The sequence below is a fragment of the Jaculus jaculus genome, chromosome 1 (assembly GCF_020740685.1).
Source record: "Jaculus jaculus isolate mJacJac1 chromosome 1, mJacJac1.mat.Y.cur, whole genome shotgun sequence".
NCBI classification, from domain to species: Eukaryota; Metazoa; Chordata; class Mammalia; order Rodentia; family Dipodidae; genus Jaculus; species Jaculus jaculus.
The window spans coordinates 248,448,160-248,474,187 of record NC_059102.1 but is presented as its reverse complement, the minus strand read 5'-3'; the positions used below and the strand labels follow the sequence as shown (position 1 = coordinate 248,474,187).

At 38.7% G+C, this 26,028-nt stretch overlaps 1 protein-coding gene and 1 pseudogene across 3 annotated transcripts in view; one reads left to right on the top strand and one right to left on the bottom strand.

Annotated features, from left to right (window-relative positions):
- The window catches only part of Nae1 (NEDD8 activating enzyme E1 subunit 1), a 46,210-nt gene that overhangs the window by 2,773 nt on the left and 17,409 nt on the right, over positions 1 to 26,028 (bottom strand). For 2 of the 3 annotated variants that reach the window (XM_004663475.2, XM_045141665.1), the window contains 11 exons: positions 25,954 to 26,016; positions 25,512 to 25,575; positions 22,103 to 22,194; positions 19,208 to 19,267; positions 18,987 to 19,120; positions 15,751 to 15,826; positions 14,698 to 14,737; positions 7,777 to 7,863; positions 7,232 to 7,324; positions 1,080 to 1,194; positions 733 to 782 (listed from right to left, as the gene is read on the bottom strand). In XM_004663475.2, coding sequence (XP_004663532.1) covers positions 733 to 782; positions 1,080 to 1,194; positions 7,232 to 7,324; positions 7,777 to 7,863; positions 14,698 to 14,737; positions 15,751 to 15,826; positions 18,987 to 19,120; positions 19,208 to 19,267; positions 22,103 to 22,194; positions 25,512 to 25,575; positions 25,954 to 26,016 — 874 coding nt within the window. The remainder of the gene's footprint in view (positions 1 to 732; positions 783 to 1,079; positions 1,195 to 7,231; positions 7,325 to 7,776; positions 7,864 to 14,697; positions 14,738 to 15,750; positions 15,827 to 18,986; positions 19,121 to 19,207; positions 19,268 to 22,102; positions 22,195 to 25,511; positions 25,576 to 25,953; positions 26,017 to 26,028) is intronic. The other variant, XM_045141664.1, reaches the window with a different exon arrangement.
- On the top strand, positions 22,683 to 23,412 carry LOC101611026 (annotated as a pseudogene).

The window sequence follows — 26,028 nt, the reverse complement described above, 5'->3', positions numbered from 1 at the left end:
CTCTCTCCAAACCCTATGTTGGCACCTTTATTTCAGACTGCCAGAACTGTGAGAAGCAAATTTCGATTGTTAATAACATATCTGACTGATGCCATAGCCTAAACTGGCTTAAGAAAAGGAGGAAATGATGGGAGAAAACAATTTTTTTTTTTGTTTTATGAAAAAAATGGCAGTTTTTAATTGGGCTATGAAGAAAAGGTAGGTTTTGGACATAACAGGAGATGAATTTTTAAGGCTAATGGGGTCTGGAGGTGCAAAGATTTAGGACAGGCTCTGGGACCTCAAAACAAGACCAATTGAAGAGCAGTGTTCTGGCCATCATACCATCCTGCCACAGGCAAAAACATGGGGTGCTGCAAATACACAGGGAATTTAATGGCAAGCTAAGGTCCTTGTTTCTGAGTACTGTAGAGGCAAAGGGAGGAAGGAATGAAGGGAAAGAGAAGAGAAGGAGGGAAAACAGGAAGGCATGTGTTGTGTACTGGTAATGTGCAGATGATTGAGTAAGACTCAGGATCAAAATCATTCTTCAGAAGGACTAAAGACTTCCATGTTTGAGATGGATGGCCATGGGATAGACAGAAGGTAGGAAGACCAGTATGGTGAACTAATGAATAAACTTAACTTGCTGCTTCACTGACTTCCTTCATTAAAATAGCTAGGGAAACAAAACTATTAAAATAATAACTGTATTCTGTTACTACAGAGAAGTTTTCAAGTATTAAAACTTACCTCCCAAGAATGCAGCAATGGTGTGTGGCTCAGCAGCTCCATATCGACAACTACAGGGAAGGATGGAGAAAAGATCTTTGGTTAGCTGCAGTGGACAGGCAGGTATTATCTTTTATATGCCCTAAAGAATACTCATAGGCTGGGGAGATTGCTCAGTGGTTAAAGGCACTTGCTTGCAAAGCCTGTTGGCTGATGTTCGTTTCCCCAATACCCATGTAAAGCCATGTGGCACATGCAGCTCAGTGGCACAGGCCCTGACACAACCATATTTATTCTCATCCTCTTAAGTATCTCTTTTTTCCTCTAAAATAAATGAATAAACAATTTTTTGAGAAAAAAATACTCACAATTCATGGACATAATCATCTTTCACCATTACAGATAACCCATATTCCTGAAGGAAGCCAGTAAGACAGGACTTCAACTTCCCTATATCTTCTTCAACTTGATAGTTAGACACTCCTGGGGAGAGGATTTATATATATATTTTTTTTTCATTAAAATAAATATGTGAGTCAAAATTAATGGTTACCTCCTTTATTTAATCCAACTTCAAGTGGTCTACTCAGAACAATAAAGTATGAAACTAAAGAAAACCAATAAAGCATAAAACTAACACATGTAAATACCAGAAATCTATATCCAAAGAGATCAACTAAAAGCTATTTTAAATATCAGCTAGAAAGATAGCTCATCTGCTAAAGATGATTGCTTGCAAAGCCTGATGGCTGGGATTCAATCCTCCAGTACCCATGTAAAGCCAGATGCACAAAGTGACATGCGTTTGGAGTTTACTTCCAGTGGCAGAAGGCCTGGCACACTCATATTCACTCTGTTTTTCTCGCTTTGCTTCAAATAAATACATACATACACACACTTTAAGTGCAGGGCTGGAGATATGACTCAGAGGTTGAAGGCACTTGTTTGCAAAACCTGTCAGCCTGGGTTCAATTCCCTAGCACCCACATAAAGCCAAATGCAAAGCAGCACATCCATCTGGCATTCATTTGCAGTGGCAAGAGACCCATGGAGTAGAGACATGCACACAGGCACACAAGATAGATTATATATACATATACATATATGTGTGTGTGTGTGTGTATTTTTTTTTAAATTCAAGTGTAACAAGTCTTTGTCAGAGCTGGGAATGTGGTTCAATTAATAGAGTGCTTGCCTAGCATGCCATGAAACCCTAGGTTCCATCCCTAGAACCATGTAAAGTGGACATGGTGATACAAGACTATAATCCTAGCACTTGGAAGATAGAGACAGGAGGATCAAAGTTCCAGGTTATCCTTGGCTGCATAAGCAAATTTGTGTCTAGCCTAGGACATGAGACCCTATCTCAAAAAAAAAAAAAAAAAAAAAAAAAAAATCCAGGGGCTGGAGAGAAGGCTCAGCACTTAAAGCACTTGACTGCAAAGCCTAAGGACCCATGTTCTACTCTCCAGATCCCACCTTAGCCAGATGCACAAAGGCAAGTGCAAGGTCACACATGCCCACTAGGTGGCGCTACGTGTCTGGAGCACACCAGTTCTCCTCTTGGTAAAAAAAAAAAGCCCATTGTTCCCTACTAATTACCTAGAAGAGTATGTGACATATAGTTAATATTTAGTAATTATTTGGTAAAAGAAATAAACGAGAAAGTGTCTTATTTATTTTGGAGACAAGATCTTATGTATTCTAGGCTAGACTCAAACTTGCTTTGTAGCCAAAGCTGATGACCTTTAACTACTTTTTTTTTCTTTTGGTTTTTCGAGGTAGGGTTTCACTGTGAATTCACTATGTACTCTCAGGCTGACCCTGAACTCATAGCAATACTCCTACCTCTGCCTCCCCAGTGCTGGGATTAAAGGCATGCACTACCACGCCTGGCAACTTTGAGCTTTTGATCCTCCTGTATCCACTTCCTGAGTGCTGGGGTTACAGTCATGTGCCACTACAACTGATATATAAAGTAATAGGGATTGAACCCAGGGCTTCATGCATGCTAGGTAAGCACTTTACCAACTGAGCTACAGCTACATCCCCAGCCCTTTATTATCCATTTCTAAGAAACTGAATGAGACTGAGGAAAAATCTCTAATAATAGCTAATATTTATTGACAAATAGTAGATGCTAGATACCAGTCTAAGTATCTCATATGTTTGCATTGATTTAATTCTCACATTATGGATTATGTAAAACTATTTCTTTCCACTTACAGATGAGAAATCTCAGGCAAAAACAGATCTCATTATTTGGTTCATGGATAGCAAAAGTACAATATAAACCCAAGCATTTTTTTTTTCCCCTGTTTTGCTCACAAATGCTAGGGTAAGCATTCTACCATTTAGCCACACCTTTAGCCTCCCCAAATTAGCTCATTTGTTCTTTTTCTGTTTGTTTTAAGGTGGAGTTTCACTCTAGCCCAGACTGACCTGGAACTCACTCTGTAGTCCCAGGTTGGCCTCAAACTCACAGTGGTCCCCCTACCTCGACTTCCAAGGTGCTGGGATAAAAGGCATGCGCCACCACACCTGGCCTCATTTGTTCCTTCTTGCTTTATTCCTTACTATATATTTGTGGGGGGGGGGGGGCAGAGTCTTACTTCATAGCCCAAGCTGACCTCGAACTCAAAGCAATTTTTCTACTTTAGGTATGGTGAGCTACCATACCTAATCCTTAAGAAGTTCTGGATGATTAAACTGCAATGTTTCCAAAGAAAAGAAATTATTATTAATGGAGAAATAGAATGTTTATGTATTACAAAAAATATTTAACTCCAAGATTTAAAAATTATTACTACCTTTCATCATATCATTACCCTTTACTGATTATCAAGGTGCTAATAACTGTGTAAAGTGATTTTCATATATCACATATTTAATCACTATAAACCAATACTTTAACCGTCACTCTATAAAGAAGAGAATTGAGACTTGGAAAGAAATAGTAGCTTATTCAAAGTCAAAGATAGTGACAGAGCTTAGACTAGAATATAGTTTAACTCTAAAACCTGTGTCCTATATGTTAGAATTACTCTCCCATGGTATGCTACACTCCACAATAAACATCCCCTTCAGACTTTCCTGTAATCTCTCCCACACTTTAAAGATAGCCCTTTAAGACCAACAGAATACAACATAAGTGCTGCTGTGTAGCCTCCAGACATAAATCATAAAGTCTTATGGGCTGTGGAAATGGCTTAGTAGTTAAGGTGTTTGCCTGCAAAGCCTAAGGTCTCCAGTTCAATTCCCCAGGGCCCACATTAGTCAGATGCAAAAGGGGTGCATGCATCTGGAGTTTGTTTACAGTAGCTAGAGGCCCTGGTGTGACCATTCTCTCTTTTTATCTGCCTCTCTTAAATAAATAAATAATATTTTTTTGAGGTCTTATACCTTCCACTTCAGTCTTCTGGAGTTTTAACTTTGGGGAAGCCAGTTATCATGGAAGAAGTCTAACATACGGCAGCTATGGTAAAAGGAAGCTCAACCTGCCAAGTAGAAAATGATACTAAAAAGCCCCTAGTTATTCCTATCATCTTGGCTAAGGTGCCAAGCAACTAAATGAGGTGAGTATTAAATGTTTAACTCAGTCTAGATTTCAGAATCTCCAGCCTAGCAATCATACAACTACATGAGAACCTTTATCCATTCAATCAACAACTGTTTTGGTGTATTATGCAAGAAAAAAAAGACATTCTAATTAAATAATACAAATAAAGCATTTGATTTTTTTTTCCTTTCTAGTAAGTTTATTCATTGTGACTAAAACTGGGGGTATTATTACATTAGTTAAGGCAATAGATTTTACGATATATATGGCTAGAATATATTGCTATGCAATAACCATGTATAATTACAATTATCAAGTAAAAAGTTCTGGGCTGGAGAGATGACTTAGCAGTGAAGGCACATGCCTGTGAAGCCTAAGAACCCAGGTTCGATTCTCCAGGTCCCACATAAGCCAGATGCACATGGTGGCACATGCATCTGGAGTTTGTTTGCAGTGGCTACAGACCCTGGTGTGCCCATTTGCACTTACCCCATCTCTGATAAACAAATCAATAAAAATAAAATCTTTTAAAAAAATTCTGAGCCACTGTGGATCTTTAAGATTAAGCCAATTTCCCAATTACTACCTTTGCAGACAACAAAAAGTACAGAACAAAGAAATTTCTATATCTGACTTCAGGGGTCAGTGGTATTTTGCCTGTGACTTCCTATTTCTCTCCATTAAACTCAGTGGGAGTTTTAGGAATAAACTATGAGCCAGGCATGGTACTTAGTACACATCTTTTATCTAAGCACTCTGGAGGTTGAAGCAAGAAGATCAAGAGTTTGAGGCCAGCCTGGGCTGTACAGGGATTTCCAGGCCAGACTCCCAAATCTAAAAAAAAAAAAACCCATAAAACAAGGAGTGGTAGCTTATACCTGTAATCCTACTACTTGACAGCTAAAGCAGGAGGATTGCCATAAACTCAAAATTAAGACCAATCTAGGCAACACAGTGAGTTTCAGAACAGCCTAGATTACAGAATGAGACCCAATCTCAAATAGAAAAAGCTTATAAAAGGATAAAAACAATATTTAAAAATATGAAAAGGGGACAAAGCAGGCATATCAGATGGCACATGCCTGTAATCCCAGCACTCTGAAGGCAGAGAGGTAGGAGAACTGCTCTGAGTTCAAGGCCAGCCTGAGACCACACAGTGAATTCCAAGTTAGCCTGGGCTAGAGTGAGACCTTACCTTGACAAGGGCTGGAGAGATGGTTTAGTGGTTAAGGCATTTGCCTGTGAAGGCTAAGGACACATGTTTGATTCTGCAGGTCCTACATAAGCCAGACACACAAGGTGACACAAACGTGCAAGACTGTACAAGCACACGAGGTAGCATACGCACCTGAAGTTCAATTGCAGTAGCTGTTGGCCATGGCATGCCAATTCATTCCCCCACCCCTGGCCCCGCATCACACAAACATTTAAAAAAAAAAAAAAAAAAAAAGGCCAGTCTATTGGGCTGCCTCAAAAAGAAAAGAAAAATGTTTTATAAAATGGAGCTGGAGAGATGGCTCAATGTTTAAAGGCACTTGCTTGCAAAGCCTGATGGCCTGGGTTCAATCCCCCAGTACCCATGTAAAGCCAAATGCACAAAGTGGTACATGTGTTATTTGAAGTGGCAGTAGGCCTTGGTGTACCCTCTTTCTCTTTCTCTCTCTGCTTGCAAATAATTTTTTTTTTTTTTAAATGGTGAAAAGAGCCAGGTATGGTGGTGCATGCCTTGAAATCCCAGCACTTGGGAGGCAGAGGTAGGAAGATTACCATGAGTTCAAGGCCAGCTTGAAACTACATACTGAATTCCAGGTCAACCTGGGCTACAGCAAGACCCTACCTCAAAAACAAAAACAAAACAAAACAAATCATGAAAAAAAGAAGTATGACCCTGATATGACAGAGTTAACAACAGGTCAGCCTGGACCAGAGTGAGAACCTACCTCAAAAAACAAAACAAAAAAAAAAAAAAAAAAGTTTTCTTCTATACACTTAGCCAACTTTCCTCTGTAATAGTGTAGAATTAAAAAGTTTGCAAGTGGGCTGGAGAGATGGCTTAGTGGTTAAGGCACATGCCTGTGAAGCCTAAGGACCTAGGTCCGATTCTCCGGGTCCCACATTAGCCAGATGCACATGGTGGCAAATGCATCTGGAGTTCATTTACAGTGGCTAGAGGCCCTGGTGTGCCCATTCTCTCTCTCTCTCCCCCTCCCACCTCTCTCTCTGTCTCTAATAAATAAATAAATATCTTTTAAAAAATAAAAATAAAAAGTTTGCAAGTGGGCTGGAGAGATGGCTTAGTGACTAAGGTACTTGCTTATGAAGCCTAAAGACCTGTGTTCAACTCTTCAGATCCCACATAAGCCAGACACACAAGGTGATACAATCACACAAGTTTGCACATGAACACAAGATGGCACACACATCTGGATTTGACTGTAGTGGCTGGAGGCCCTGGCACACCAATTCTTTCTCTCTCACTCTCATAAAAATTTTAAGAAAATTTAAAAAAAAATTTTAAGTAGTTATATTTAGAAACCCAAGTAAATATTCTGCTAAATACCCAGAGAACATTAAAAATTCATTTCAAGTTTCTACTTCAGATTTTTTTAACTTAAAAAAATATTTTATTTATTTATTTTATTTGGAGGGAGAATGGGCACGCCTGGGCCTCCAGCCACTGCAAATGGACTCCAGATGCTTGCACTCCCCTTGTGCATCTGGTTTATGTGGGTCTTGGAGAGTCGAACAGGGATCCTTTGGCTTTGCAGGCAAACACCTTAGCTGCTAAACCATCTCTCCAGCCTTAAGATTTTATTGAGCCTGATGTGGTGTCTCACTACCAACACTCAAGAGGCTGATACAAAAGGATCATGAGTTCAAGGACAGCCTGGGCTACATAAGATTCTGTTCCAATATAACTAAAGATTTTATCACATTTGGCAAATCTATTGTTATCCTTACCTGGATATCTACCATGTTGTTTGTGAAATCTATCAACAGCTCGCAGCATTAAATACAATACTATCTCACTATCTGGATTGTCCATGCTAGAAACTGAAAGAAAAAAAATTAGTACAATTTCTGGGTAATTTGTATACAAGCAAGCCTAAATTCATATTAGAGATTTAGGCACAACACAATATTAGCACAAAATTTAAATGTTTTATGACAATAAAATAAAAAATGATTAATAATGAGATAAGGGAAAATATATTAGATGTAGCCCAACAGTCTTATGGACTATAAGCTAGAGTCACACAATTAAGTCTACAATGCTGTACTAAAATAGAAACATGATGACTCTAGTTCTTATATATGATAACACTCCATAACCTAATATAATTTTATATACTTATTTTTATATAGTATATATAAATTTTAAAATCACTAAGGTAAATTTATAAAAATATTTAAACATAAATATTTCTTTCATCTTATTAGCACCATTTATACACTATTATACACACGTTCTTTTTAACCTAGCAGCAAAACATTATTATACTTACTAATTTCATCTTTGTTAATTGTATCTAAACCATATTCTTCAGCTAAAGATCGACATCTTACCACTCGAAGAAATGCAGAATTGCTGCCTGAAAACAGTAAAACATTCACAAATTATGACTGTGATAAATGAATGTATTACGGAAAACATTTAGGCAATTCCAGACACATATGCACACAAATAACTTTAAAAAAATATAATAGGGCTGGAGAGATGGCTTAGCAGTTAAGACACTTGTCTGCAAAGCCAAAAAACAGACTCGATTCCACAGGATCCACGTAAGCCAGATGCATAAGGGGCACATGCATCTGGAGTTTGTTTGCAGTGGCTAGAGGCCCTAGTGCACCCATTCTCTCTCTCTCTCTCTCAAATAAATTAAAATATTTTAAAAAAATGAATAAAGGGGCCACTGGACTGGAAGACAAAAATCACATTATCATTTCATTAGATGCAGAGAAAGCATTTAACAAAATCCAACATCCTTTCATGATAAAAGTCCTACAGAGACTGGGAATAGAAGGAACATATCTCAACATAATAAAGGCTATTTATGACAAGCCTACAGCCAACATATTACTAAATGGGGAAAAACTGGAAGCTTTTCTAATAATATCAGGAACAAGACAAGGGTGTCCACTGTCCCCATTTTTATTTAATATAGTACTAGAAGTCTTAGCCATAGCAATAAGGCAAGAGACACACATAAGAAGGATACAAACTGGAAAGGAAGACATCAAGTTATCATTATTTTCAGATGATATGATTCTATACATAAAGGACCCTAAAGACTCTAGCAGCAAGCTATTAGAACTGATAAACACCTATAGCCGTGTAGCAGGATACAAAATAAACACAGAAATCAGCAGCCTTCCTATATGCTAACAATAAACACAGAGGATGAAATCAGAGAATCATTCCCATTCACAACAGCATTAAAAAAAAAAAAAAACACCTTAGAATAAATGTAACCAAGGAAATGAAGGATCTCTACAATACAAACTTTAAAACACTCAAGTGAGAAATTGCAGAAGACACTAGGAAATGTAAAGACATCTGTTCTTTTTGGATTTGAAGAATCAGTATTGTTCAAATGTCAGTCTCACCAAAAGCAATCTACACATTTAATGCAATGCCCATCAAAATTCCAATGGCATTCTTCATGGAAATAGAAAAAACAATCCAAAAATTCATTGGGAATCAAAAAATCTTGAATATCTAAAACAATACTGAGCAACAAAAATAATGCTGCTGGTATTACTATACCTGATTTTAACCTATACTACAGAGCCATAGTAACAAATACAGCATGGTACTAACAAAAAAGCACACATGTAGATCAATGGAACAAAATAGAGGACCCAGATGTAAGTCCGGGAAGCTATAGCCACCTGATAGTCGATAAAAATGCCAAAAATACTCATTGGAGAAAAGACAGTCTCTTCAACATAGTGTTGGGAAAACTGGATACATTCTGTAGAAGGATGAAAATAGATTCTTCTGTCTCTCCATGCACAAGAATTAAGTCCAAATGGACTAAAGACCTTAACATCACACCTGAAACCCCGAAACTGGTAGAGGAAAAAGTAGGGGAAACCATTCAACATATTGGTCTTCGCAAAGACTTTCTAATATAACCCCAATTGCTCAGGCAATAAAGCCACAGATTCACTGCTGAGAACTCATGAAATTACAAAGATTTTGTATTGCAAAGGACACTGTGAATAGAGCAAACAGGCAATCTACAGAATGGGAAAAAAATCTTTGTCAGCTATGCATCTGATAGAAGATTAATATCTAGGAATACAAAGAACTAAAAAAATTAAATAATTAGAAATCAAACAAGCCAATTAAAAAATGGGCTATGAGCAGGGCGTGGTAGCACACGCCTTTAATCCCAGTACTCGGGAGTCAGAGGTAGGAGTATCACCATGAGTTTGAGGCCACCCTGAGACTACATAGAAAATTTCAGGTCACCCTAAGGTAAAGTGAGACCCTACCTCGAAAAACCAAAATAAAATAAAATAAAATAAGGGCTATGGAACTAAATAGTTCTCAAAAGAAGAAATTTGGATGGCATATAAGCTTCTAAAAAAATGTTCTAGGCCACCACCATCATGAAAACAAATGATCATAAATGTTGGCAGGGATGTGGAAAAAGAGGAACCCTTCTACACTGCTGGTGGGAATGCAATCTGGTCCAGCCATTGTGGAAAACAGTGTGGAGGTTCCTAAAACAGCTAAAGATTGATCTACCATATGACCCAGCTATAGCACTCCTACGCATATATCCAAAGGACTCATCTCATTTCCTTAGAAGTACGTGCTCTACCATGTTTATTGCTGCTCAATCTATAATAGCTGGGAAATGGAATCAGCCTAGATTTCCTTCAACTGATGAGTGGATAATGAAGATGTGGCACATTTATACAATGGAGTTCGACTCAGCGGTAAAGAATAATGAAGTTATGAAATTTGCAGGAAAATGGATGGATCTGGAAAGTATTATACTAAGTGAGGTAACCCAGGCACAGAAAGCCAAGCGCCACATGTTCTCTCTCATATGTGGATACTAGCTACAGATGATTGGGCTTCTGCATGAAAAGGAAAATACTTGGTAGCAGAGGCCAGTAAGTTAAAAAGGAGACATAAAGGGAAGAGAAAGGAAGGGAGGAGGATACTTAATAGGTTGATATTATATATATGTAAGTACAATGATTGAGATAGGGAGGTAATATGATGGAGAATGTAATTTCAAAGGGGAAAGTGTGGGGGTGGGGAGGGAGGGAATTACCATGGGACTTTTTTTATAATCATGGAAAATGTTAATAAAAATTTAAAAATTTTAAAAAAATGTTCTGCATTCCTAGTTATCAGGGAAAAATGCAGATTAAAACTATGTTGAGATTCCATCTCACTCCTGTCAGATTGGCTACTTGGTAGCAACGGCCAGTAAGCTACAAAAGAGATATAAAGGGAATAAAAAGGGAGGGGGCTACTTAATAGGATGGTACTTTATATATATGTAGAAGAATAGATTAATGGGGGTGAAAAGGCCTAAGTGAGGTCAGGGGAAGAGACTGAGTAAAGGAAAGGTGGAGGGAAGACTTATCAAAATCTAAGAGGATACAAATAAATCATATGGAAACCTACTTTTTTGTACAATGGAACACTCAGGAGCTGTAGATTGTTGCTAGAAAATCCGATGGGATACCATCCAGTGAGTTGTTGGCCAGGGAGGTCCCCGATGCCCCCAAAACATTACAGCCCATTGCCAAGGCCCTTGGTTTCCCACCAGGAATAGATGGTAAGACCCTATTGCTGAAGACTCCACAGACTTGGGCTGCAAGGCCACTGAGAAATCCTGTTGGAAATGAGCTGATAACCTCCTCCATGTAGACCAGCTGACAGAAAGCTGGAAGAAGCCTTTCTGCATGCAGTTCAATGGGAGAGAGAGAAATCACCAGTGAAGATACTCAACAGTGGACACTGCAAGCCTTATGTTTGGCTAGCCAGGTCAAATGAACCAATGGGTGCAATAGTGGCACGTCGGTTATGATGGAAACCAGCTGCCCTCTAACTGGACAGGAGGCCTGCTCCATGAGAGGGAATACATCCCTGATACTGAAAACCTAAAACGGGGTAGTCATGAGCCCTAGAGGTATAACATCTGTTGCTGTCTGGCTAAATGTATATATTATGCTTATCAAACTGCCCAGTAAGCACTTCTCTTAATGTTCATACCCTTATATTAATGCTACTCTCACTTTTGGTAGAGAACCTTCTCTTTTCAGGTGGCAGTGACCTTGGGATGACTCAGAAGGCATCATGGTGCTGGGAAGAAGTGACAGGAGTGCTTAGCACTGCAATATCTCTATCACACCTTCCAAGGTTCAGGGTCCATTGTGGAAGAGGTGTCAGAAAGAATGTGAGAGCCAAAGGAAGGGTAGGACTCCTTACAACATGCCCCCCAGACACAAAATGGCCTGGATATTCATTACCTCACAGTGCCTGACACCAACTATACAAGAACATCATAGGTGGAGGAAAAGATGATGACATCAAAATAAAAGAGAGACTGATTGAAAGGGGTAGAGAGGATATGATGGAGAATGGAGTTTCAAAGGGGAAAGTGGGGGGAGGGAGGGCATTAGAATGGGATATTGTTTTCAGTCATGGAAGTTGTTAATAAAAAATAAATAAGAAGCCGGGTGTGGTGGCGCACGCCTTTAATCCCAGCACTTGGGAGGCAGAGGTAGGAGGATTGCCGTGAGTTCAAGGCCACCCTGAGACTACATAGTGAATTCCAGGTCAGCCTGGGCTAGAGTGAGACCCTACCTCGAAAAACCAAAATAAATAAATAAATAAATAAATAAGAACATTAAAAAATTAATAGAAAGTTTAATGTACCTTCACAGACATGAAAATATAAAGAAAAGCTCTCTATCTCTAATGGTTAGCAGAGAAGGAAATCAAACACAAATTATCTCAAGTTCATATCCTTGTCAGCAACTATTTCAATAAATAATACCTTCCACCATTACTAAAGATAAGCAGACCTAAAGGGAAGAGTATTATTCATTCTGGTTTTGGTACACACAGGCTTTAAAACAAACAACAGGGCTGGAGAAATGGCTCAGCAGTAAAGGTGCTTGCCTGCAAAGCCCAATGACATGGGCTGGAGAGATGGCTTCATGGTTAAAGGCATTTGCCTGAAAAGCCAAAGGACCTTGGTTCAATTTCCCAAACCCATGTAAGCCAGATGCACAAGGGGATGCACACATTTAGAGTTCATTTAGTGGCTGTAGGCCCTGGCATGCCCATTCTTTCTCTCCTGTTTCCCAAATAAATAAATAAAAATCAAGTTAAAAAAATTTAAAAACAAAACAAAAAACCTAATGACCTGAGTTAAGTTCCCCAGTACTAAAGCCAGACGCACAAAGTGGTGCATGCATCTGGATTTTGTTTGAAACAGCTGGAGGCTCTGGCATTCTCTCTCTCTCTCTGTCTCTGTCTCTTTCTCTCTCTCAGCTTGAAAATAAATAAAATATTTTAAAAAAGTAAAACAAGGGCTGTAAAGAGAGTTTAATGCTTAAAGCATTTGACTCTGTAGCCTAAGGACCCAGGTTTGATTCCCCAGTACCCATGTAAGCCAGATGCACAAGGTGGTGCATGTGTCTGGAGTTAGTCGGCAGTGGCTACAGGCTCTGGCACACCCATTGTCTGTCACACTTGCTTGTGCACGCGCTCTCTCTCTTTCTTTCTCTCTCTGCCTCTTTCTCAAATAAATTAAATAAATGATTTTTTTTTTTTTTTTTGAGGTAAGGTTTCACTCTAGCTCAGGCTGACCTGGAATTCACTATGTAGTCTCAGGGTGGCCTTAAACTCATGATGATCCTCCTACCTCCGCCTCCTGACTGCTGGCATTAAAGGAGTGCGCCACCACAACCAGCTTTTTTTTTTTTTTTTTTTTTTTCCCCTAAGTAGGGTCTTACTCTAGGCCAGGCTGACCTGTAATTCACTATACAGTCTGAGGGTGGCATTGAACTCACAGCAATCCTTCTACTTCAGCCTCCCAAGTACTAGGATTAAAGGTGTATGCCATCACACCTAAATAAAAATATTTTTATAAAACAAGGCTGGAAAAATGGCTTAGCAGTTAAGGCACTTGTCTACAAAGCCAAAGGACCCAGTTTTGATTCCCCAGTACTTTTGTAAAGCCAGATGCACAAGGTGGCATATGTGTCTGGAATTCATTTGCAGTGGCTAGAGGCCCTATCATGTCCAAATCTTTCTCTCCTCTCTCTCAAATAAACAGTTTTTTTGAAGTCACGTTTTTATATTACAGAAATTTTTAAATGTGCTTTAATGTACACAGATCAGAATAAACTCACAAACCAGCTTTTAATCTGGTATACAATCTCAAGAAACAAACAGTAATGCAGACACAAGGTATAATAGTAGTAGTGTAACAAAACATTGACATAGTCTATAGACATTGTATAGAAAAGTCATGAAATGGAGAAGCTGAATAACCTATCTTAAGTTTGGGAAGTAAGTAAAATATAAACGTCTGCAAGAAGTAGGAATAATAGCTATGGGGATGGGCAGAAATCATCAAGTAGCATATAAAAGAGATTTTTATTATTCTGCAACTGACTCTTAAATAAAATACTCTTGGGCTGGAGAGATGGCTTAGCGGTTAAGCGCTTGCTTGTGAAGCCTAAGGACCCCGGTTCGAGGCTCGGTTCCCCAGGTCCCACGTTAGCCAGATGCACAAGGGGGCGCACGCGTCTGGAGTTCATTTGCAGAGGCTGGAAGCCCTGGCGCGCCCATTCTCTCTCTCCCCCTCTGTCTTTCTCTCTGTGTCTGTCGCTCTCAAATAAATAAATAAAATAAAATAAAAAATTTTTAAAAACAGATATAGATGAATTTCTTTAAAAAAAAAAAAACAAAAACTCTTGACCTACTAAGAGAGCATGTAGAAAATCCCAGAAGCCAAGCCACTTTGAAACTAGATGGCAAATTCTTAATTCCACTGGAGTCACTTGGCAGATCAAAGTTAAGTATTCAAACACTGTCAATGTACATGTAACTGAGGACTTTGCACCTGAAAGTCTTTACACAAAAATTCTCTTAAAATTACTATGCCAAAAATAATTCTGTATTAGTAACAATTTTCAATGAACTTCCCTGAATGCCTTTTTAACCCTGCCACAGACAAATACTCTACCTATGGTTCAGTCTTAAAATACCCTACAAGAAAATCAAATGAAATAAAATAAAACTTAACCAACAATGATATATATCTCTACCACTGAGACCACTGATAATTTAAAAAATCACCTATTTAAATTCCTGAGAAGTAGCCCCTGTAATATATTTTTTATCAAGCAAAATAATACAATTAATTCAGGAGACTTACAGAGCAATTTTAAGTCTTTCTCTGAAATGGACTCTGGTGCCTGTAAAGAGATGAATGCAGGGTTTACTCCAATATAAAAGAGAGAATTTTGGGGGGAGGGGGGATACTATATATGTGTTCATATGTGTGAATGCAGAGGTGTGGGACACAGCATGCACATGGAAGTCAGAGTTTCACATTATACACCTCTGCTTTCCTCAGAGTAGTTGGCCTCCATGCTTTCAGGAATTCTCCTGCCACCAATTCCCTTCTCACCCACAGGGGTGGCTGGGATTACAAATGCCTGCAAAGCACATGGGTGCTGAGGACTGAATTTAGGTCCTCATGCTTACAAAGCAAACACTTTATTGACCGCACCATCTCCTCCCCCCCCAAAATAAACAATTAACAGAGGACACAGCACAAAGCCAATGACTATGAGTTGGGAAAGTGCTCTCCGAGAGCTAGAACACTTTAAACACAACTGCTGCTGCTGCTGCTTCTTTTTTTTTTTTTTTTTTTTTTTTTTGAGATAGGGGCTCACTTTAGCCCAGGCTGACCTGGAATTCACTCTGTATTTTCAGGGTGGCCTCAAACTCACGGCAATCCTCCTATCTTTGCCTCCCAAGTGCTGGGATTAAAGGCATGTGCCACCATGCCTCGCTCACAACTGTTCTCTTATAACAGGGGTTCTCACTGGACAGACAAGTAAGCAGTCTCTAGGAGAAGCAAAAAGCCAGACCACTCCTTCTATCTCTTTTTAAAATATTTAAAATATTTTATTTATTTATTTATTTGGAAAAGAGAAAGTCAGAGAGAGAGATAGGAAAGAATGAGAATGGGTGCTCCAGGGCCCCTAGCAAATGGAAACAACTCCGAATGCATGTGCCACCTTGTACATCTGGCTTTATGTGGGTACTGGAGAATCAAACCCAGGTCCTTAGGTTTTGTAGGCAAGCACCTTAACTTCTGAGCCATCTCTCCAACCCCTACTCCTTCTCTCTCTTTAACCCTTCTCTGGTCCAGCCTTGCAGGAGATATACTATCAAAGGCACAGTGTGCCCTGCCACTTACCTGGCCAATGGTCTGCAGCAGCTTGGCAACATGGTTACCCACAGCAGCAGCATCTTTCTTTGCTTTTTCACGGTAACTAGAAAAGAACAACAAAAAGCTGTAATTAACAGCTTAGGATCATTTTGAGATGGTGGCCAACCTGGGACTACAGAGTAAGTGTGAGATCAGCCTGAGCTATGCGCTAGAGTGAGACCCTAACTCAACAAATCAAAACAAAACAAGTTTTAGCCAGGCATGGTGGCATACACCTTTAATCCCAGCACTCAGGAGGCCAAGGTAGGAGGATCACTGTGTGTTCAAGGCTATCCTGACACTACATTGTGAATTCCAGGTCAACCTGGATTAAAGAGAACCTACAGTGAAAACCCCAAAAATAAAAATATATAAGCAAATTACTATGTAACACACAAAAATATCTTTCTTTTCCATTAATAAGTTCTTGTCCAGGAACATAAGAAATGTAAAAATGCCATCATTACCTAGGATCTTTCCAGAATTGGTGATAAGGGACCTACTAAAACCAAGACTCCTATATAACCAACAGCAACAATACCTTCCTAGGAACATGGCCCAGGATCCTGACAAAGTACATGCAATATGTTACTAAAGAACATGGCTTACAGTAAGTTAAAAAGGAGACATAAAGGGAAGAGAAAGGAAGGGAGGAGGGTACTTAATAGGTTGATATTGTATATATGTAAGTACAATGATTGAGATGGGGAGGTAATATGATAGAGAATGGAATTTCAAAGGGGAAAGTGTGGGAGGGAGGGTATTACCATGGGATTTTTTTTATAATCATGGAAAATGTTAATAAAAAAGAAAAGAAAAAAATAAATTAAAAAAAAGAACATGGCTTATTTCCTTGAAGGTAAATCCAGGAAAAATAAAATATTTAAAATCTGTTCATCTGTAAATTAATGCAAAGCTTGTGTGTGGGGGGGGGGGGGGTTGAGGTAGGATCTCGCTCTAGCTCAGGCTGACCTGGAATCTACTATGTCGTCTCAGGGTGGACTCCAACTTATGGCAATCCTCCTAACCTCTGCCTCCCAAGAGCTGGGATTAAAGGCATGCCCTACCACGCCTGGCCAAATGCAAATCTTTTTAAAAAAATATTTGACAGAGAGAGGCATACAGAGAGAATGGGCGAACCAGAGCCTCTAGTCATAGCAAATTAACTCCTTAAGTATGTGCCACCTTGTGCATCTAGTTTATGTGGGTACTGGGGAGTTGAACCTGGGTCTTTAGGCTTTGCAGGCAAGTGCTTTAACTGCTAAGCCATCTCTCCAGTCCTCATGAAAAGTTTTATTTAGGTCTATTTACATTTCACTCTCTAAAAATGATATGTATTCAAGATGACTATCTCCATTTAAGATCATACTTTTTGTGGGTGAAGAAGTATGGGGACTGAACCTACATTTTTGCATATGCTAGGTAAATGTTCTATCACTGAGCTATATCCCTTGCCAAAATCATATACTTCCATCTTCAGTCAACCTTTCCCAGATTTCCAGTATTTAAATTCTCATACTGATATAACAAACTAAGATGTATTACAGTTGGAGAGTGACTTTTTTCTCTGGATGGTATTATTTAGCCCTCAAGGAATCCAAGCTGGTAGCTCTGGATTCATTGGTACCATGTCCCAACAACACAAACATCAACATCCATACAGACTCATCTCTAACAAGTCCATGTGGATCAGGATAGGGATACCTGGATAGCAGGTATTTCTCTACAGTCACACATTCCTTAAACTAAGAAAGTTTAATGAAAAAAAAACCCCACTAAAATTAAAGAAATCAAGGTTCTGAAGGTGAGTTTCATAGGGTTTAAATCTTCTTTCTTTTAAGTTAATTTATTTATTTGAGAGACAGAAAGAGGCAAAGAGAGAGAATGGGCACACCAGGGCCTCCAGCCACTGCAAATGAACTCCAGATACATATTGCCCCTTATGCATCTGGCTCACGTGTGTCCTAGAGAATAGAACCAGGATCCTTTGGCTTTGCAGGCAAACGCCTTAACCAATAAACTCTCTCTCCAGCCCAGGGTTCAAATCTTATTCTCTCATTTACCAGCTGCCTGGCACCTCTTTTAAGTTTCCTTTCCTATGAAACCTTAAATTTTTATTTATAAAATGGGGCCAAGAACAGCCACAGGGATATATTAATTAATGCAGACAATAGTTCACAGACTAGAGTGAATGATCAAATCTTAGATTTTATCTTAAAATGAAAGAAAAAAGTCTGTTCCCAGGGATATAAAGGAACTCTGCACTTTCCATTCCTTCTCCTTTTTTTTTTTTGTTGTGTTTTATTTTTTAAATATTATTTATTAAAATTAAATAAATAAAATAAACTCTCTGAGAGAGAGTATGGTGAATATAAGTTGCCAAGGCCTTCTGCTGTTGCAAATGAATTTCAGGCACATGCACCACTTTCTGCATCTGACTTTACATGAGTACTGGGGAATCAAACTCAGGGTGGCAGGCTTTGCAAGCAAGTACCTTTAACCAATGAGCCATCTATCCATCCTGTATTTTCTTTGAGGAGCTCATGTAGTCCAGAATATCCCCAAAGTGAAGATGACCTTAAATTCCTGATTCTCCTCCACCTACTTTTCAAGTGTTGGGATTACAAGTGTATGTCATCATAACCAGTTCAACCTAATTCAGTGCTCTTAAAATCTACCCAGAAAACAAAAACAAAAACAAACCACTTATGCTGTACGTTCTTTACATTAATTTTTTTTTTTTTTTTTTAAGATAGGGTCTCGCTGTAGCCTAGGCTGACTTGGAATTCACTCTGTAGTCTCAAGGTGGCCTTGAACTCACAGCAATCCTCCTACCTCTGCCTCCTGAATGCTAGGATTAAAGACATGCACCACCACACCTGGCTACCTTATTTTTTTTTAAGTAATAAGGTTATAATAGATTTCATTTTGATTTTTGACCAAACAGATGAAATAGTCTGTTCCTTGCCTAGTTTGCAAAGTCACTTACGGGCTGGAGATGGCTCAGTGGTTAAGGCACTTGCTTATAGGCCTAATTATCCATGTTCAACTGCCCAGTACCCACATAAAGCCAAATACACAAAGTAGCCCATGCATCTGGAGTTCATTTGCACCAAATAGAGGCCCTGAAGCACCCATTTTCCCTCTCTCTCTCTCTCTCCCTTCCTTACTTTCTGCTTGCAAATTAGAAAAAAAAAACAAAACAAAACAGAAAAGTCACTTACATAGTTTGCAGTTTTATATATTTGCCTGAATCTGCAATCATATCAGGAATTGTTCCTCGAACAGGTAAGTTGCCTTGGCCCTCTTTGGCCACAAATTCCTTTAAAGCACGAGCTAAAATCCAAAATGGTGGTGTCTATAAGAAAAAGAACAAAGTAACAGTAAATGGTATTTTATTTTGAGCCAGAATTTAGTTAAAGCAGCATTATTCTCTTGCTGTTACCTGTTTGGTGATATTTATGCAGCGATCATCGTTAAATATATCTTCAACAGTGCTTGGGATCTAACAAAAGAACATAAAACAGTTCCATCTGAAGACAATGGAAATTATGGACACTACTACAAAACCAATTTATAGTTCTTGATGATTTACCAGCTTGTCAGAAATCTGAAATCATTGCACCCTTAACAGAGCTGTTGAGAAACACCTGTTACAAAAACTTAAGTATTCAATTTTATTGCTAGCAAGATCACCATACATTAATAAAAACTTCATAAATTGTAAGCTCTGATTCTACTACTGTATAGAAAAAAAGATTTCTAGCAATAACTTCCTGATTAGATTCTCTGCTTCAAATGCTTAATCCTCTCTATTCTATTCTCCTCTAAGTCAAAGTTAGCCTTTCAGAATCAAGCAGAGCTTTGCACTGCTTTACTCAAAATCCTGTAATAGCCTTCAAGGCCCTGTTATGAGCTGACCCTTTCTCCCTCCTTCACTCCAATCACACTGACTTTACTATTTATCCCTTAACAAATGCTAAGCTTCATTTCATTTCATGGCCTTTGTAACGAGTCTCTGCTTCAAAAGCTCTTCTATTAGACCTCTGCATGTTACTTTACTCAGGCTTCTCTCTGGCCCCCTAATATTGCCTTCCAAATCCAGACCCTTATGCCTCATTCATATTCAAACTCCAAATCCAGACCCTTATGCCTCATTCATATTCAAACTCCTTACCTCTGCTCTAATTTTGTTCATGGCAACTAGTGCATTAGTATCTAATTATTCAGTTTACTATCCCCCAAACTTTAGAACATTTTATTTTCTGTTTTGTTTTTGAGACAGGGTCTCATACAGTCCAGGCCAGACTTAAACTTACTATACAAAGTTTTTTTTTCTTAGACCTTTTTTTTTTTTCCCAAAGTTGGTCTTGAGCTCCTGATCCTCCTACCTCCACCTCCCAAGTACTAGGACCGGAATGTGTCACCACATCTGCTTTAGAATGACACTTTTTTATTTTATTTAAGAGAAAGACAGAGATACAGAAACAGGCAGGTAGAGAGAGAGAGAATGGGCGCATCAGGGCCTCCAGCCACTGCAAGCAAACTCCAGATGTATCCACCCGTTGTGCAGCTGGCTTACATGGGTACTGGGGAGTCGAACCTGGGTATTTTGGCTTTGTAGGCAAGTGCCTTAACCACTAAGCCATCTTTCCAGCCCCCAGAACCATATTTTTAAAAATTGTGAAGCTGGGTGTGGTGGTGCACGCCTTTAATCTACCCTGAGACTCCATAGTGAATTCCAGGTCAGCCTGGGCTAGAGTGAGACACTACCTCAAACAACCAAAAAAAAAAAAAAAAAAAAATTGTGGTACATTTTATAGTCACTGAAATGTCTAGTTCTTACATGTGCAATTGGATGCATTTTGGTAAGTACACATATATATTTCCAATCATCTCTCTTAATAAAACAGTCAATGTTCCTCAACCTGGAAGTGTTGATTTACAATGTGTACACTTTAATCACTCAGTAATAGTATTTCACTTTATTTAAAATGTCTGTAGTGACAGCTTAAGTGCTTCCCATATAGTGAAAGGCACTATATTTTTGCTGTTTTAAATTATAAGAAAACTGGGCTGGAGAAATGGCTTAGTGGTTAAGCACTTGCCTGTGAAGCCTAAGGATACTGGTTCGAGGCTCTATTCCCCAGGATCCACGTTAGCCAGATGCACAAGGGGCTGCACGTGTCTGGAGTTCATTTGCAGTGGCTAGAGGCCCTGGCACGCCCATTCTCTCTCTCTCTCTCTCTCTCTCTCTCTCTCTCTGACTGCCACTCTCAAATAAATAAAAAATGAACTTAAAAGTTTAAAAATTAAATAAATTATAAAATTAACCATCTATCATGTGTGTGTGTGTGTGTATCCCAGCATGGAGGAGGTTGACATACAGAGTCTTCCACTATTGCTGTCCACTTTATTCTTTTTAAATATATTTTTATTTATTTACTTTATTTGAGAGGGAGAAAGAAGCAGAGGGAGAGAGAGAATGTATGGGCACGGCAGGGACTCTAGCCACTGTAAACGAACTCCAGATGCATGTGCCCCCATGTACATCTGGCTTAAGTGGAGTCCTGGAAAGTCAAACTGGGATCCTCTGGCTTTGCAGGCAAATGCCTTAACTGCTAAGCCATCTCTCCAGCTCTATGTTGCTGTTCACTTTATCTACTGAAGCAGGGTCTCTCACTTGAACCCTGAGCTCACTGGTTCAGCTGATCTTCCTAGCCACCCTGCCCTGGGGATCCCCTCTCTTTGACTCAAGAGTAGAGGATTACAGGTAGGCTGCCACAACTCCCCTGCATTTACATGGGTGATGAGTATCCAAATTCCCATTCTTATGCATACAACGACCTCTGGCCTCCACACATATGCATAAACACCCACACATGTGTACCCACACACATACATATGTACAAAATTTATTTAAAAAAATTCAAGTCGGGCTGCAGAGATGGCTTAGTAGTTAAAGTGCATGCCTGTGAAGCCTAAGGACCCAGGTTCGATTCTCCAAGTCTCACGTAAGCCGGATGCACAAGGTGGCACATGCATCTGGAGTTCATCTGCAGTGGCTAGAGGCCCTGGCACAAATGTGTGTGTATAATTATTCCAAAATTTCCCTAAAACCACTGTAGCCAGACTTCAAAAACAAAACCACAACAAAACAAAGTCTTAGTTCTCCTCCAATCAAAGAAAGGGAAAGAGTGAGAGGGTGGGTTAGGAAATTCAAAATGAGTTAAAGGCATTTATTTCTAGAATATTAAGTTCAATTGTTATAACCAACTTTCACTTCTGAGGACTTCAGAAAACATCTTTCTTATAACTCCTTTAGCAATTCTTTCAATACCTGAGTTGTATTTAATGCTGTGTTCACATTTTTAATAGCTTCTTCAAAATTCTCTTCATCTTCTGGTGCTCCATTCTCGTTCTTTAAAATTCCTATTAAAAAAGAAAATAGTGAAGCCCTGGCGCGCCCATTCTCAATCTCACTCTCTCTATCTGCCTCAATCTCTCTGTCACTCTCAAATAAGTAAATAAAAATGAACAAAAAAATTAAAAAAAAAAAAGAAAATAGTAAACAATGGTCCTTTCCTTTTCACTCATGTTTTACATAACAGAAAAATCTTACCAGATTCTGAAGAGAAGGTCAGAATGCTGAATCTAAAGAATACAGGCTTATCATTTGTTCTTCTTAAACTACACAAGGGATGGACATGGTAGCACACACCTTTAATCCCAGCACTTGAGAAGAGGTAGGAGGATCAGCAAGAGTTTGAAGCCAGACTGAGACTACATAATGAATTCCAGTTTAGCCTGGGCTAGAGTGAAACTCTATCAAGAAAACAAAACAAGGCTGACAGCTCTGTCCTCCACGTCTCAGGTTCCGCAAAGGCCTGTGGGAGCGACCCGAGAGAAGGAGGGCCAAGATGGCGGAAGCGGAGGAGCCTGCAAGGAGACCCGGCAACAGCATTGCCCAGGCCCCTGTTTGTAGGTCTTTCAGATATATCCATATCTCAAGATATCTCAATAGGAGGAGAGATCACTATTCCTATGAGATCTCATACTCAAGAATTTGATAGCTCTACATTAAATGAATCTGTTCGGAATACAATTATGCATGATCTAAAGGCTGTTGGGACAAAATTCATGCATGTTTTATATTCAAGGAAAAGTAATACTCTTTTGAGAGATTGGGATCTGTGGGGTCCTTTGATCCTCTGTGTGACACTGGCACTAATGCTGCAAAGGGGCACTGTGGATGGAGAAAAAGATGGAGGTCCCCAGTTTGCTGAAGTATTTGTGATTGTCTGGTTTGGTGCAGTTACTATCACCCTCAATTCAAAACTTCTAGGAGGGAACATATCTTTCTTTCAGAGCCTCTGTGTGCTGGGTTACTGCATACTTCCTTTAACAGTCGCTATGATGATTTGCCGCCTGGTACTTTTGGCAGGCCCAGGACCTGTGAACTTCATGATTTGGCTTTTTGTAGTGGCTGTGATGTTTGCCTGGTCTGTAATTGCTTCTACAGCTTTTCTGGCTGATAGCCAGCCTCCAAACCACAAAATTCTTGCTGTGTATCCTGTTTTCCTATTTTACTTCGTCATCAGTTGGATGATTCTCACCTTTACTCCTCAGTAAATCAGGAGACAGGAGTTTAATGCCAGTGAACTGAAGGCTCATCTAAAAGATACATACAGTTCACCAAGGAGTTTTGACACTAGCCCTCTGTTGACTAATTTTGGAGGTTATTAAAAAGGTACCATACAGCACTGTTGTCACTTATATGAGGAATTTATGTTTGTAAGGCTGTTTTATTAATGTTATTTCTTTCAAATATATGTGCATACTACACCTAGTAAAATGCCTACTTAAGGCATGATGAAGTATGCCATTGTGGTCCATTTGAGTGGCAACCAGTGACTTGAGCACATGGGTACACCTTACAAGTTGACTACAGTTTAACTCTTTTCAGCTTTGGGAATATCTGTTCAGGTGCAGCTCTTAAACACATTGTCTTATGACTATTAGAGTATGCTCTTTTCATAATAAACTGTCTATACCCATTTTATTTTTTCTGTCAAGTTTGAAAAGGCAGTGACCGAGTTTAGGAAGGGGCTTCATAGATGTGGGAGAAGAAAACACACATTAACCAATACTCAGATTTTGATCAGAGGCAATTCTATACTTGTTGCAGTGAAAAAAAAACAAAAAACAAAAAAAAGCAGAGGACATCTAACAAATCAGCCCTTTGGTCCCTTTCTGTCATGCTTAACAGCACCTCATTTGGCACACTAGTTTTTTATCTTGCCCCCTCATTCTGAATATGCAGTATTAGCAAAAAATCAACATGCAATACTCCTTTGGCTGAAATTCCCAATGGTCCGATGCTGGAGTTTCTTTTAGTAAAAGACTCAGAAATCTCAGTTCATAGCTCTCTACTGCACACTATCATATGGACACCTTCTCTTAAGGTGTAGTTAAGATGCTGCATAGCTAAAGGGAACTCTTGATTACTTTGTGTAGTCCAGCCTCTGAATAGAAAGGAAAGCTGCATCAGAAATGTGTTTTAATAATGTGGACACAGACTCTGCTGTTCCAATGGCTGGTTAACAGAATAGATGCTTATAATATGATGTCAGAGTTGAGTTTGCACCTATTGCCTTTCCACAGTAAGCTCAGTTTTTTCATTATATATGTTTTAAGGTTGAGGAACAGTCATTCATTTTCTGGGTTTTAGACTTTATTTCTAAAGTTAATTAGATCCCATTTAGACACATACATTTAGCACATGTGCACCTACATGTACTTTCAGCTATGTATGCACATAAGTGTGAAGGCTTTTCAGGGAGCAGGGCATCTGGGACAGGCTGATAGCTAAACAGGGCTCCTATAAGGTAATATGAACTGTTGCTTTCTATAAATTACACACTGAATAACTCTAATAGACAGAGATTAGGAGTCAGACAAAGGACATTCATTGTAAATATATAGTTGCTTATAAAGATAGAAGTTTTTTATTCCATGCTTTTTCTTTATCTTAGAATTTAAATATTTATTCATTTTGTATTTAAAGACTACCTAGACACATACATATAATTCTAAAAGCATAATTTGTCCATCCCCAGATTAACCAAGTGAGCAATGCTAGGCCAAATGGGTTCACTGTATACTGAATCACAAAGCATTATAAAGTTGATCCCCTCTGACCCAACCTTGTCAAGAGTTTTGGGGTATATATTTGTACTCATTGAAGTTTATCTTTTAAATTGTGAAATAAATCCTTGTGAGGACAAAAAAAAAAAAAAAAACAAAAAAAACAGAAAAGCCCAACAACAACCACACAAAAAAAAATCTATATAGAAATAATTCTTTCATCCCTCCAGAGGAAAAAATAAATTAAAGCTTATGATTGGGAATTGGGGAGACAGCTCTGTGGTCAAAGGCACCTATTTATCTGCAAAGCCTGTCAGCCCAGGTTCAATTCCCTATTCACCCATGTTAAGTCAGACTCAAAAAAGTGGCACAAATATTTGGTGTTAATTTGCAATGGCGAGAGATCCTGGCACATGTGTATACACATGCAAATAAATGAATTAATTTTTAAAAAGCTCAATATGTTCACATATTAAAGGTCTCAAATTAAAAGAGCCCTTTGATGGCATCATCTCAATAAACTCAATGAACATTGAACATATGCTTCAAAAAATTTGCTTTTGAAACTTTATATATTACTTAATCACAATCCATAAAATTACCTTGTCTAATCAAATCCCTGAAGTCCTCTTTTTCTTTATAGGTTTTAGGAATTCGTCCATTTGTCTAAATTGGTCAAAAAAAATTTAAAAATCAGTCATAACAACTTAAAATATGGAAATCAAGAATCTAAAGGTTTCTCTATATATACTGAATTCATAGGCTCACTCGATAGAAAAGGGAAACTGTAGGTCATTTTCTTATAATCATTCCCCCACTGCTAGTTTCACAATGACATCTGTTCAAATTCTAATTTGTTAATAAAAATATCAGTATAAGAAGAGTAGCTAGATTTAATTTTAACAGCTCCCACTTGGTCTATATCCCCACAAGGAAAAACAATCACCTCCCAATTCCCTCCAAAAAAATCCTTTATCATACACTGAAAATACAGTCTCATATAATTGTTTTTTTTTTTTTTTAAAGGATGAAAAAGGGACATACTTCACTATACCACTGTGCTAGGTATTTAGCTACAATCACAATCCATGGTGTATGGCTATGGTCCTAAAAATAAAA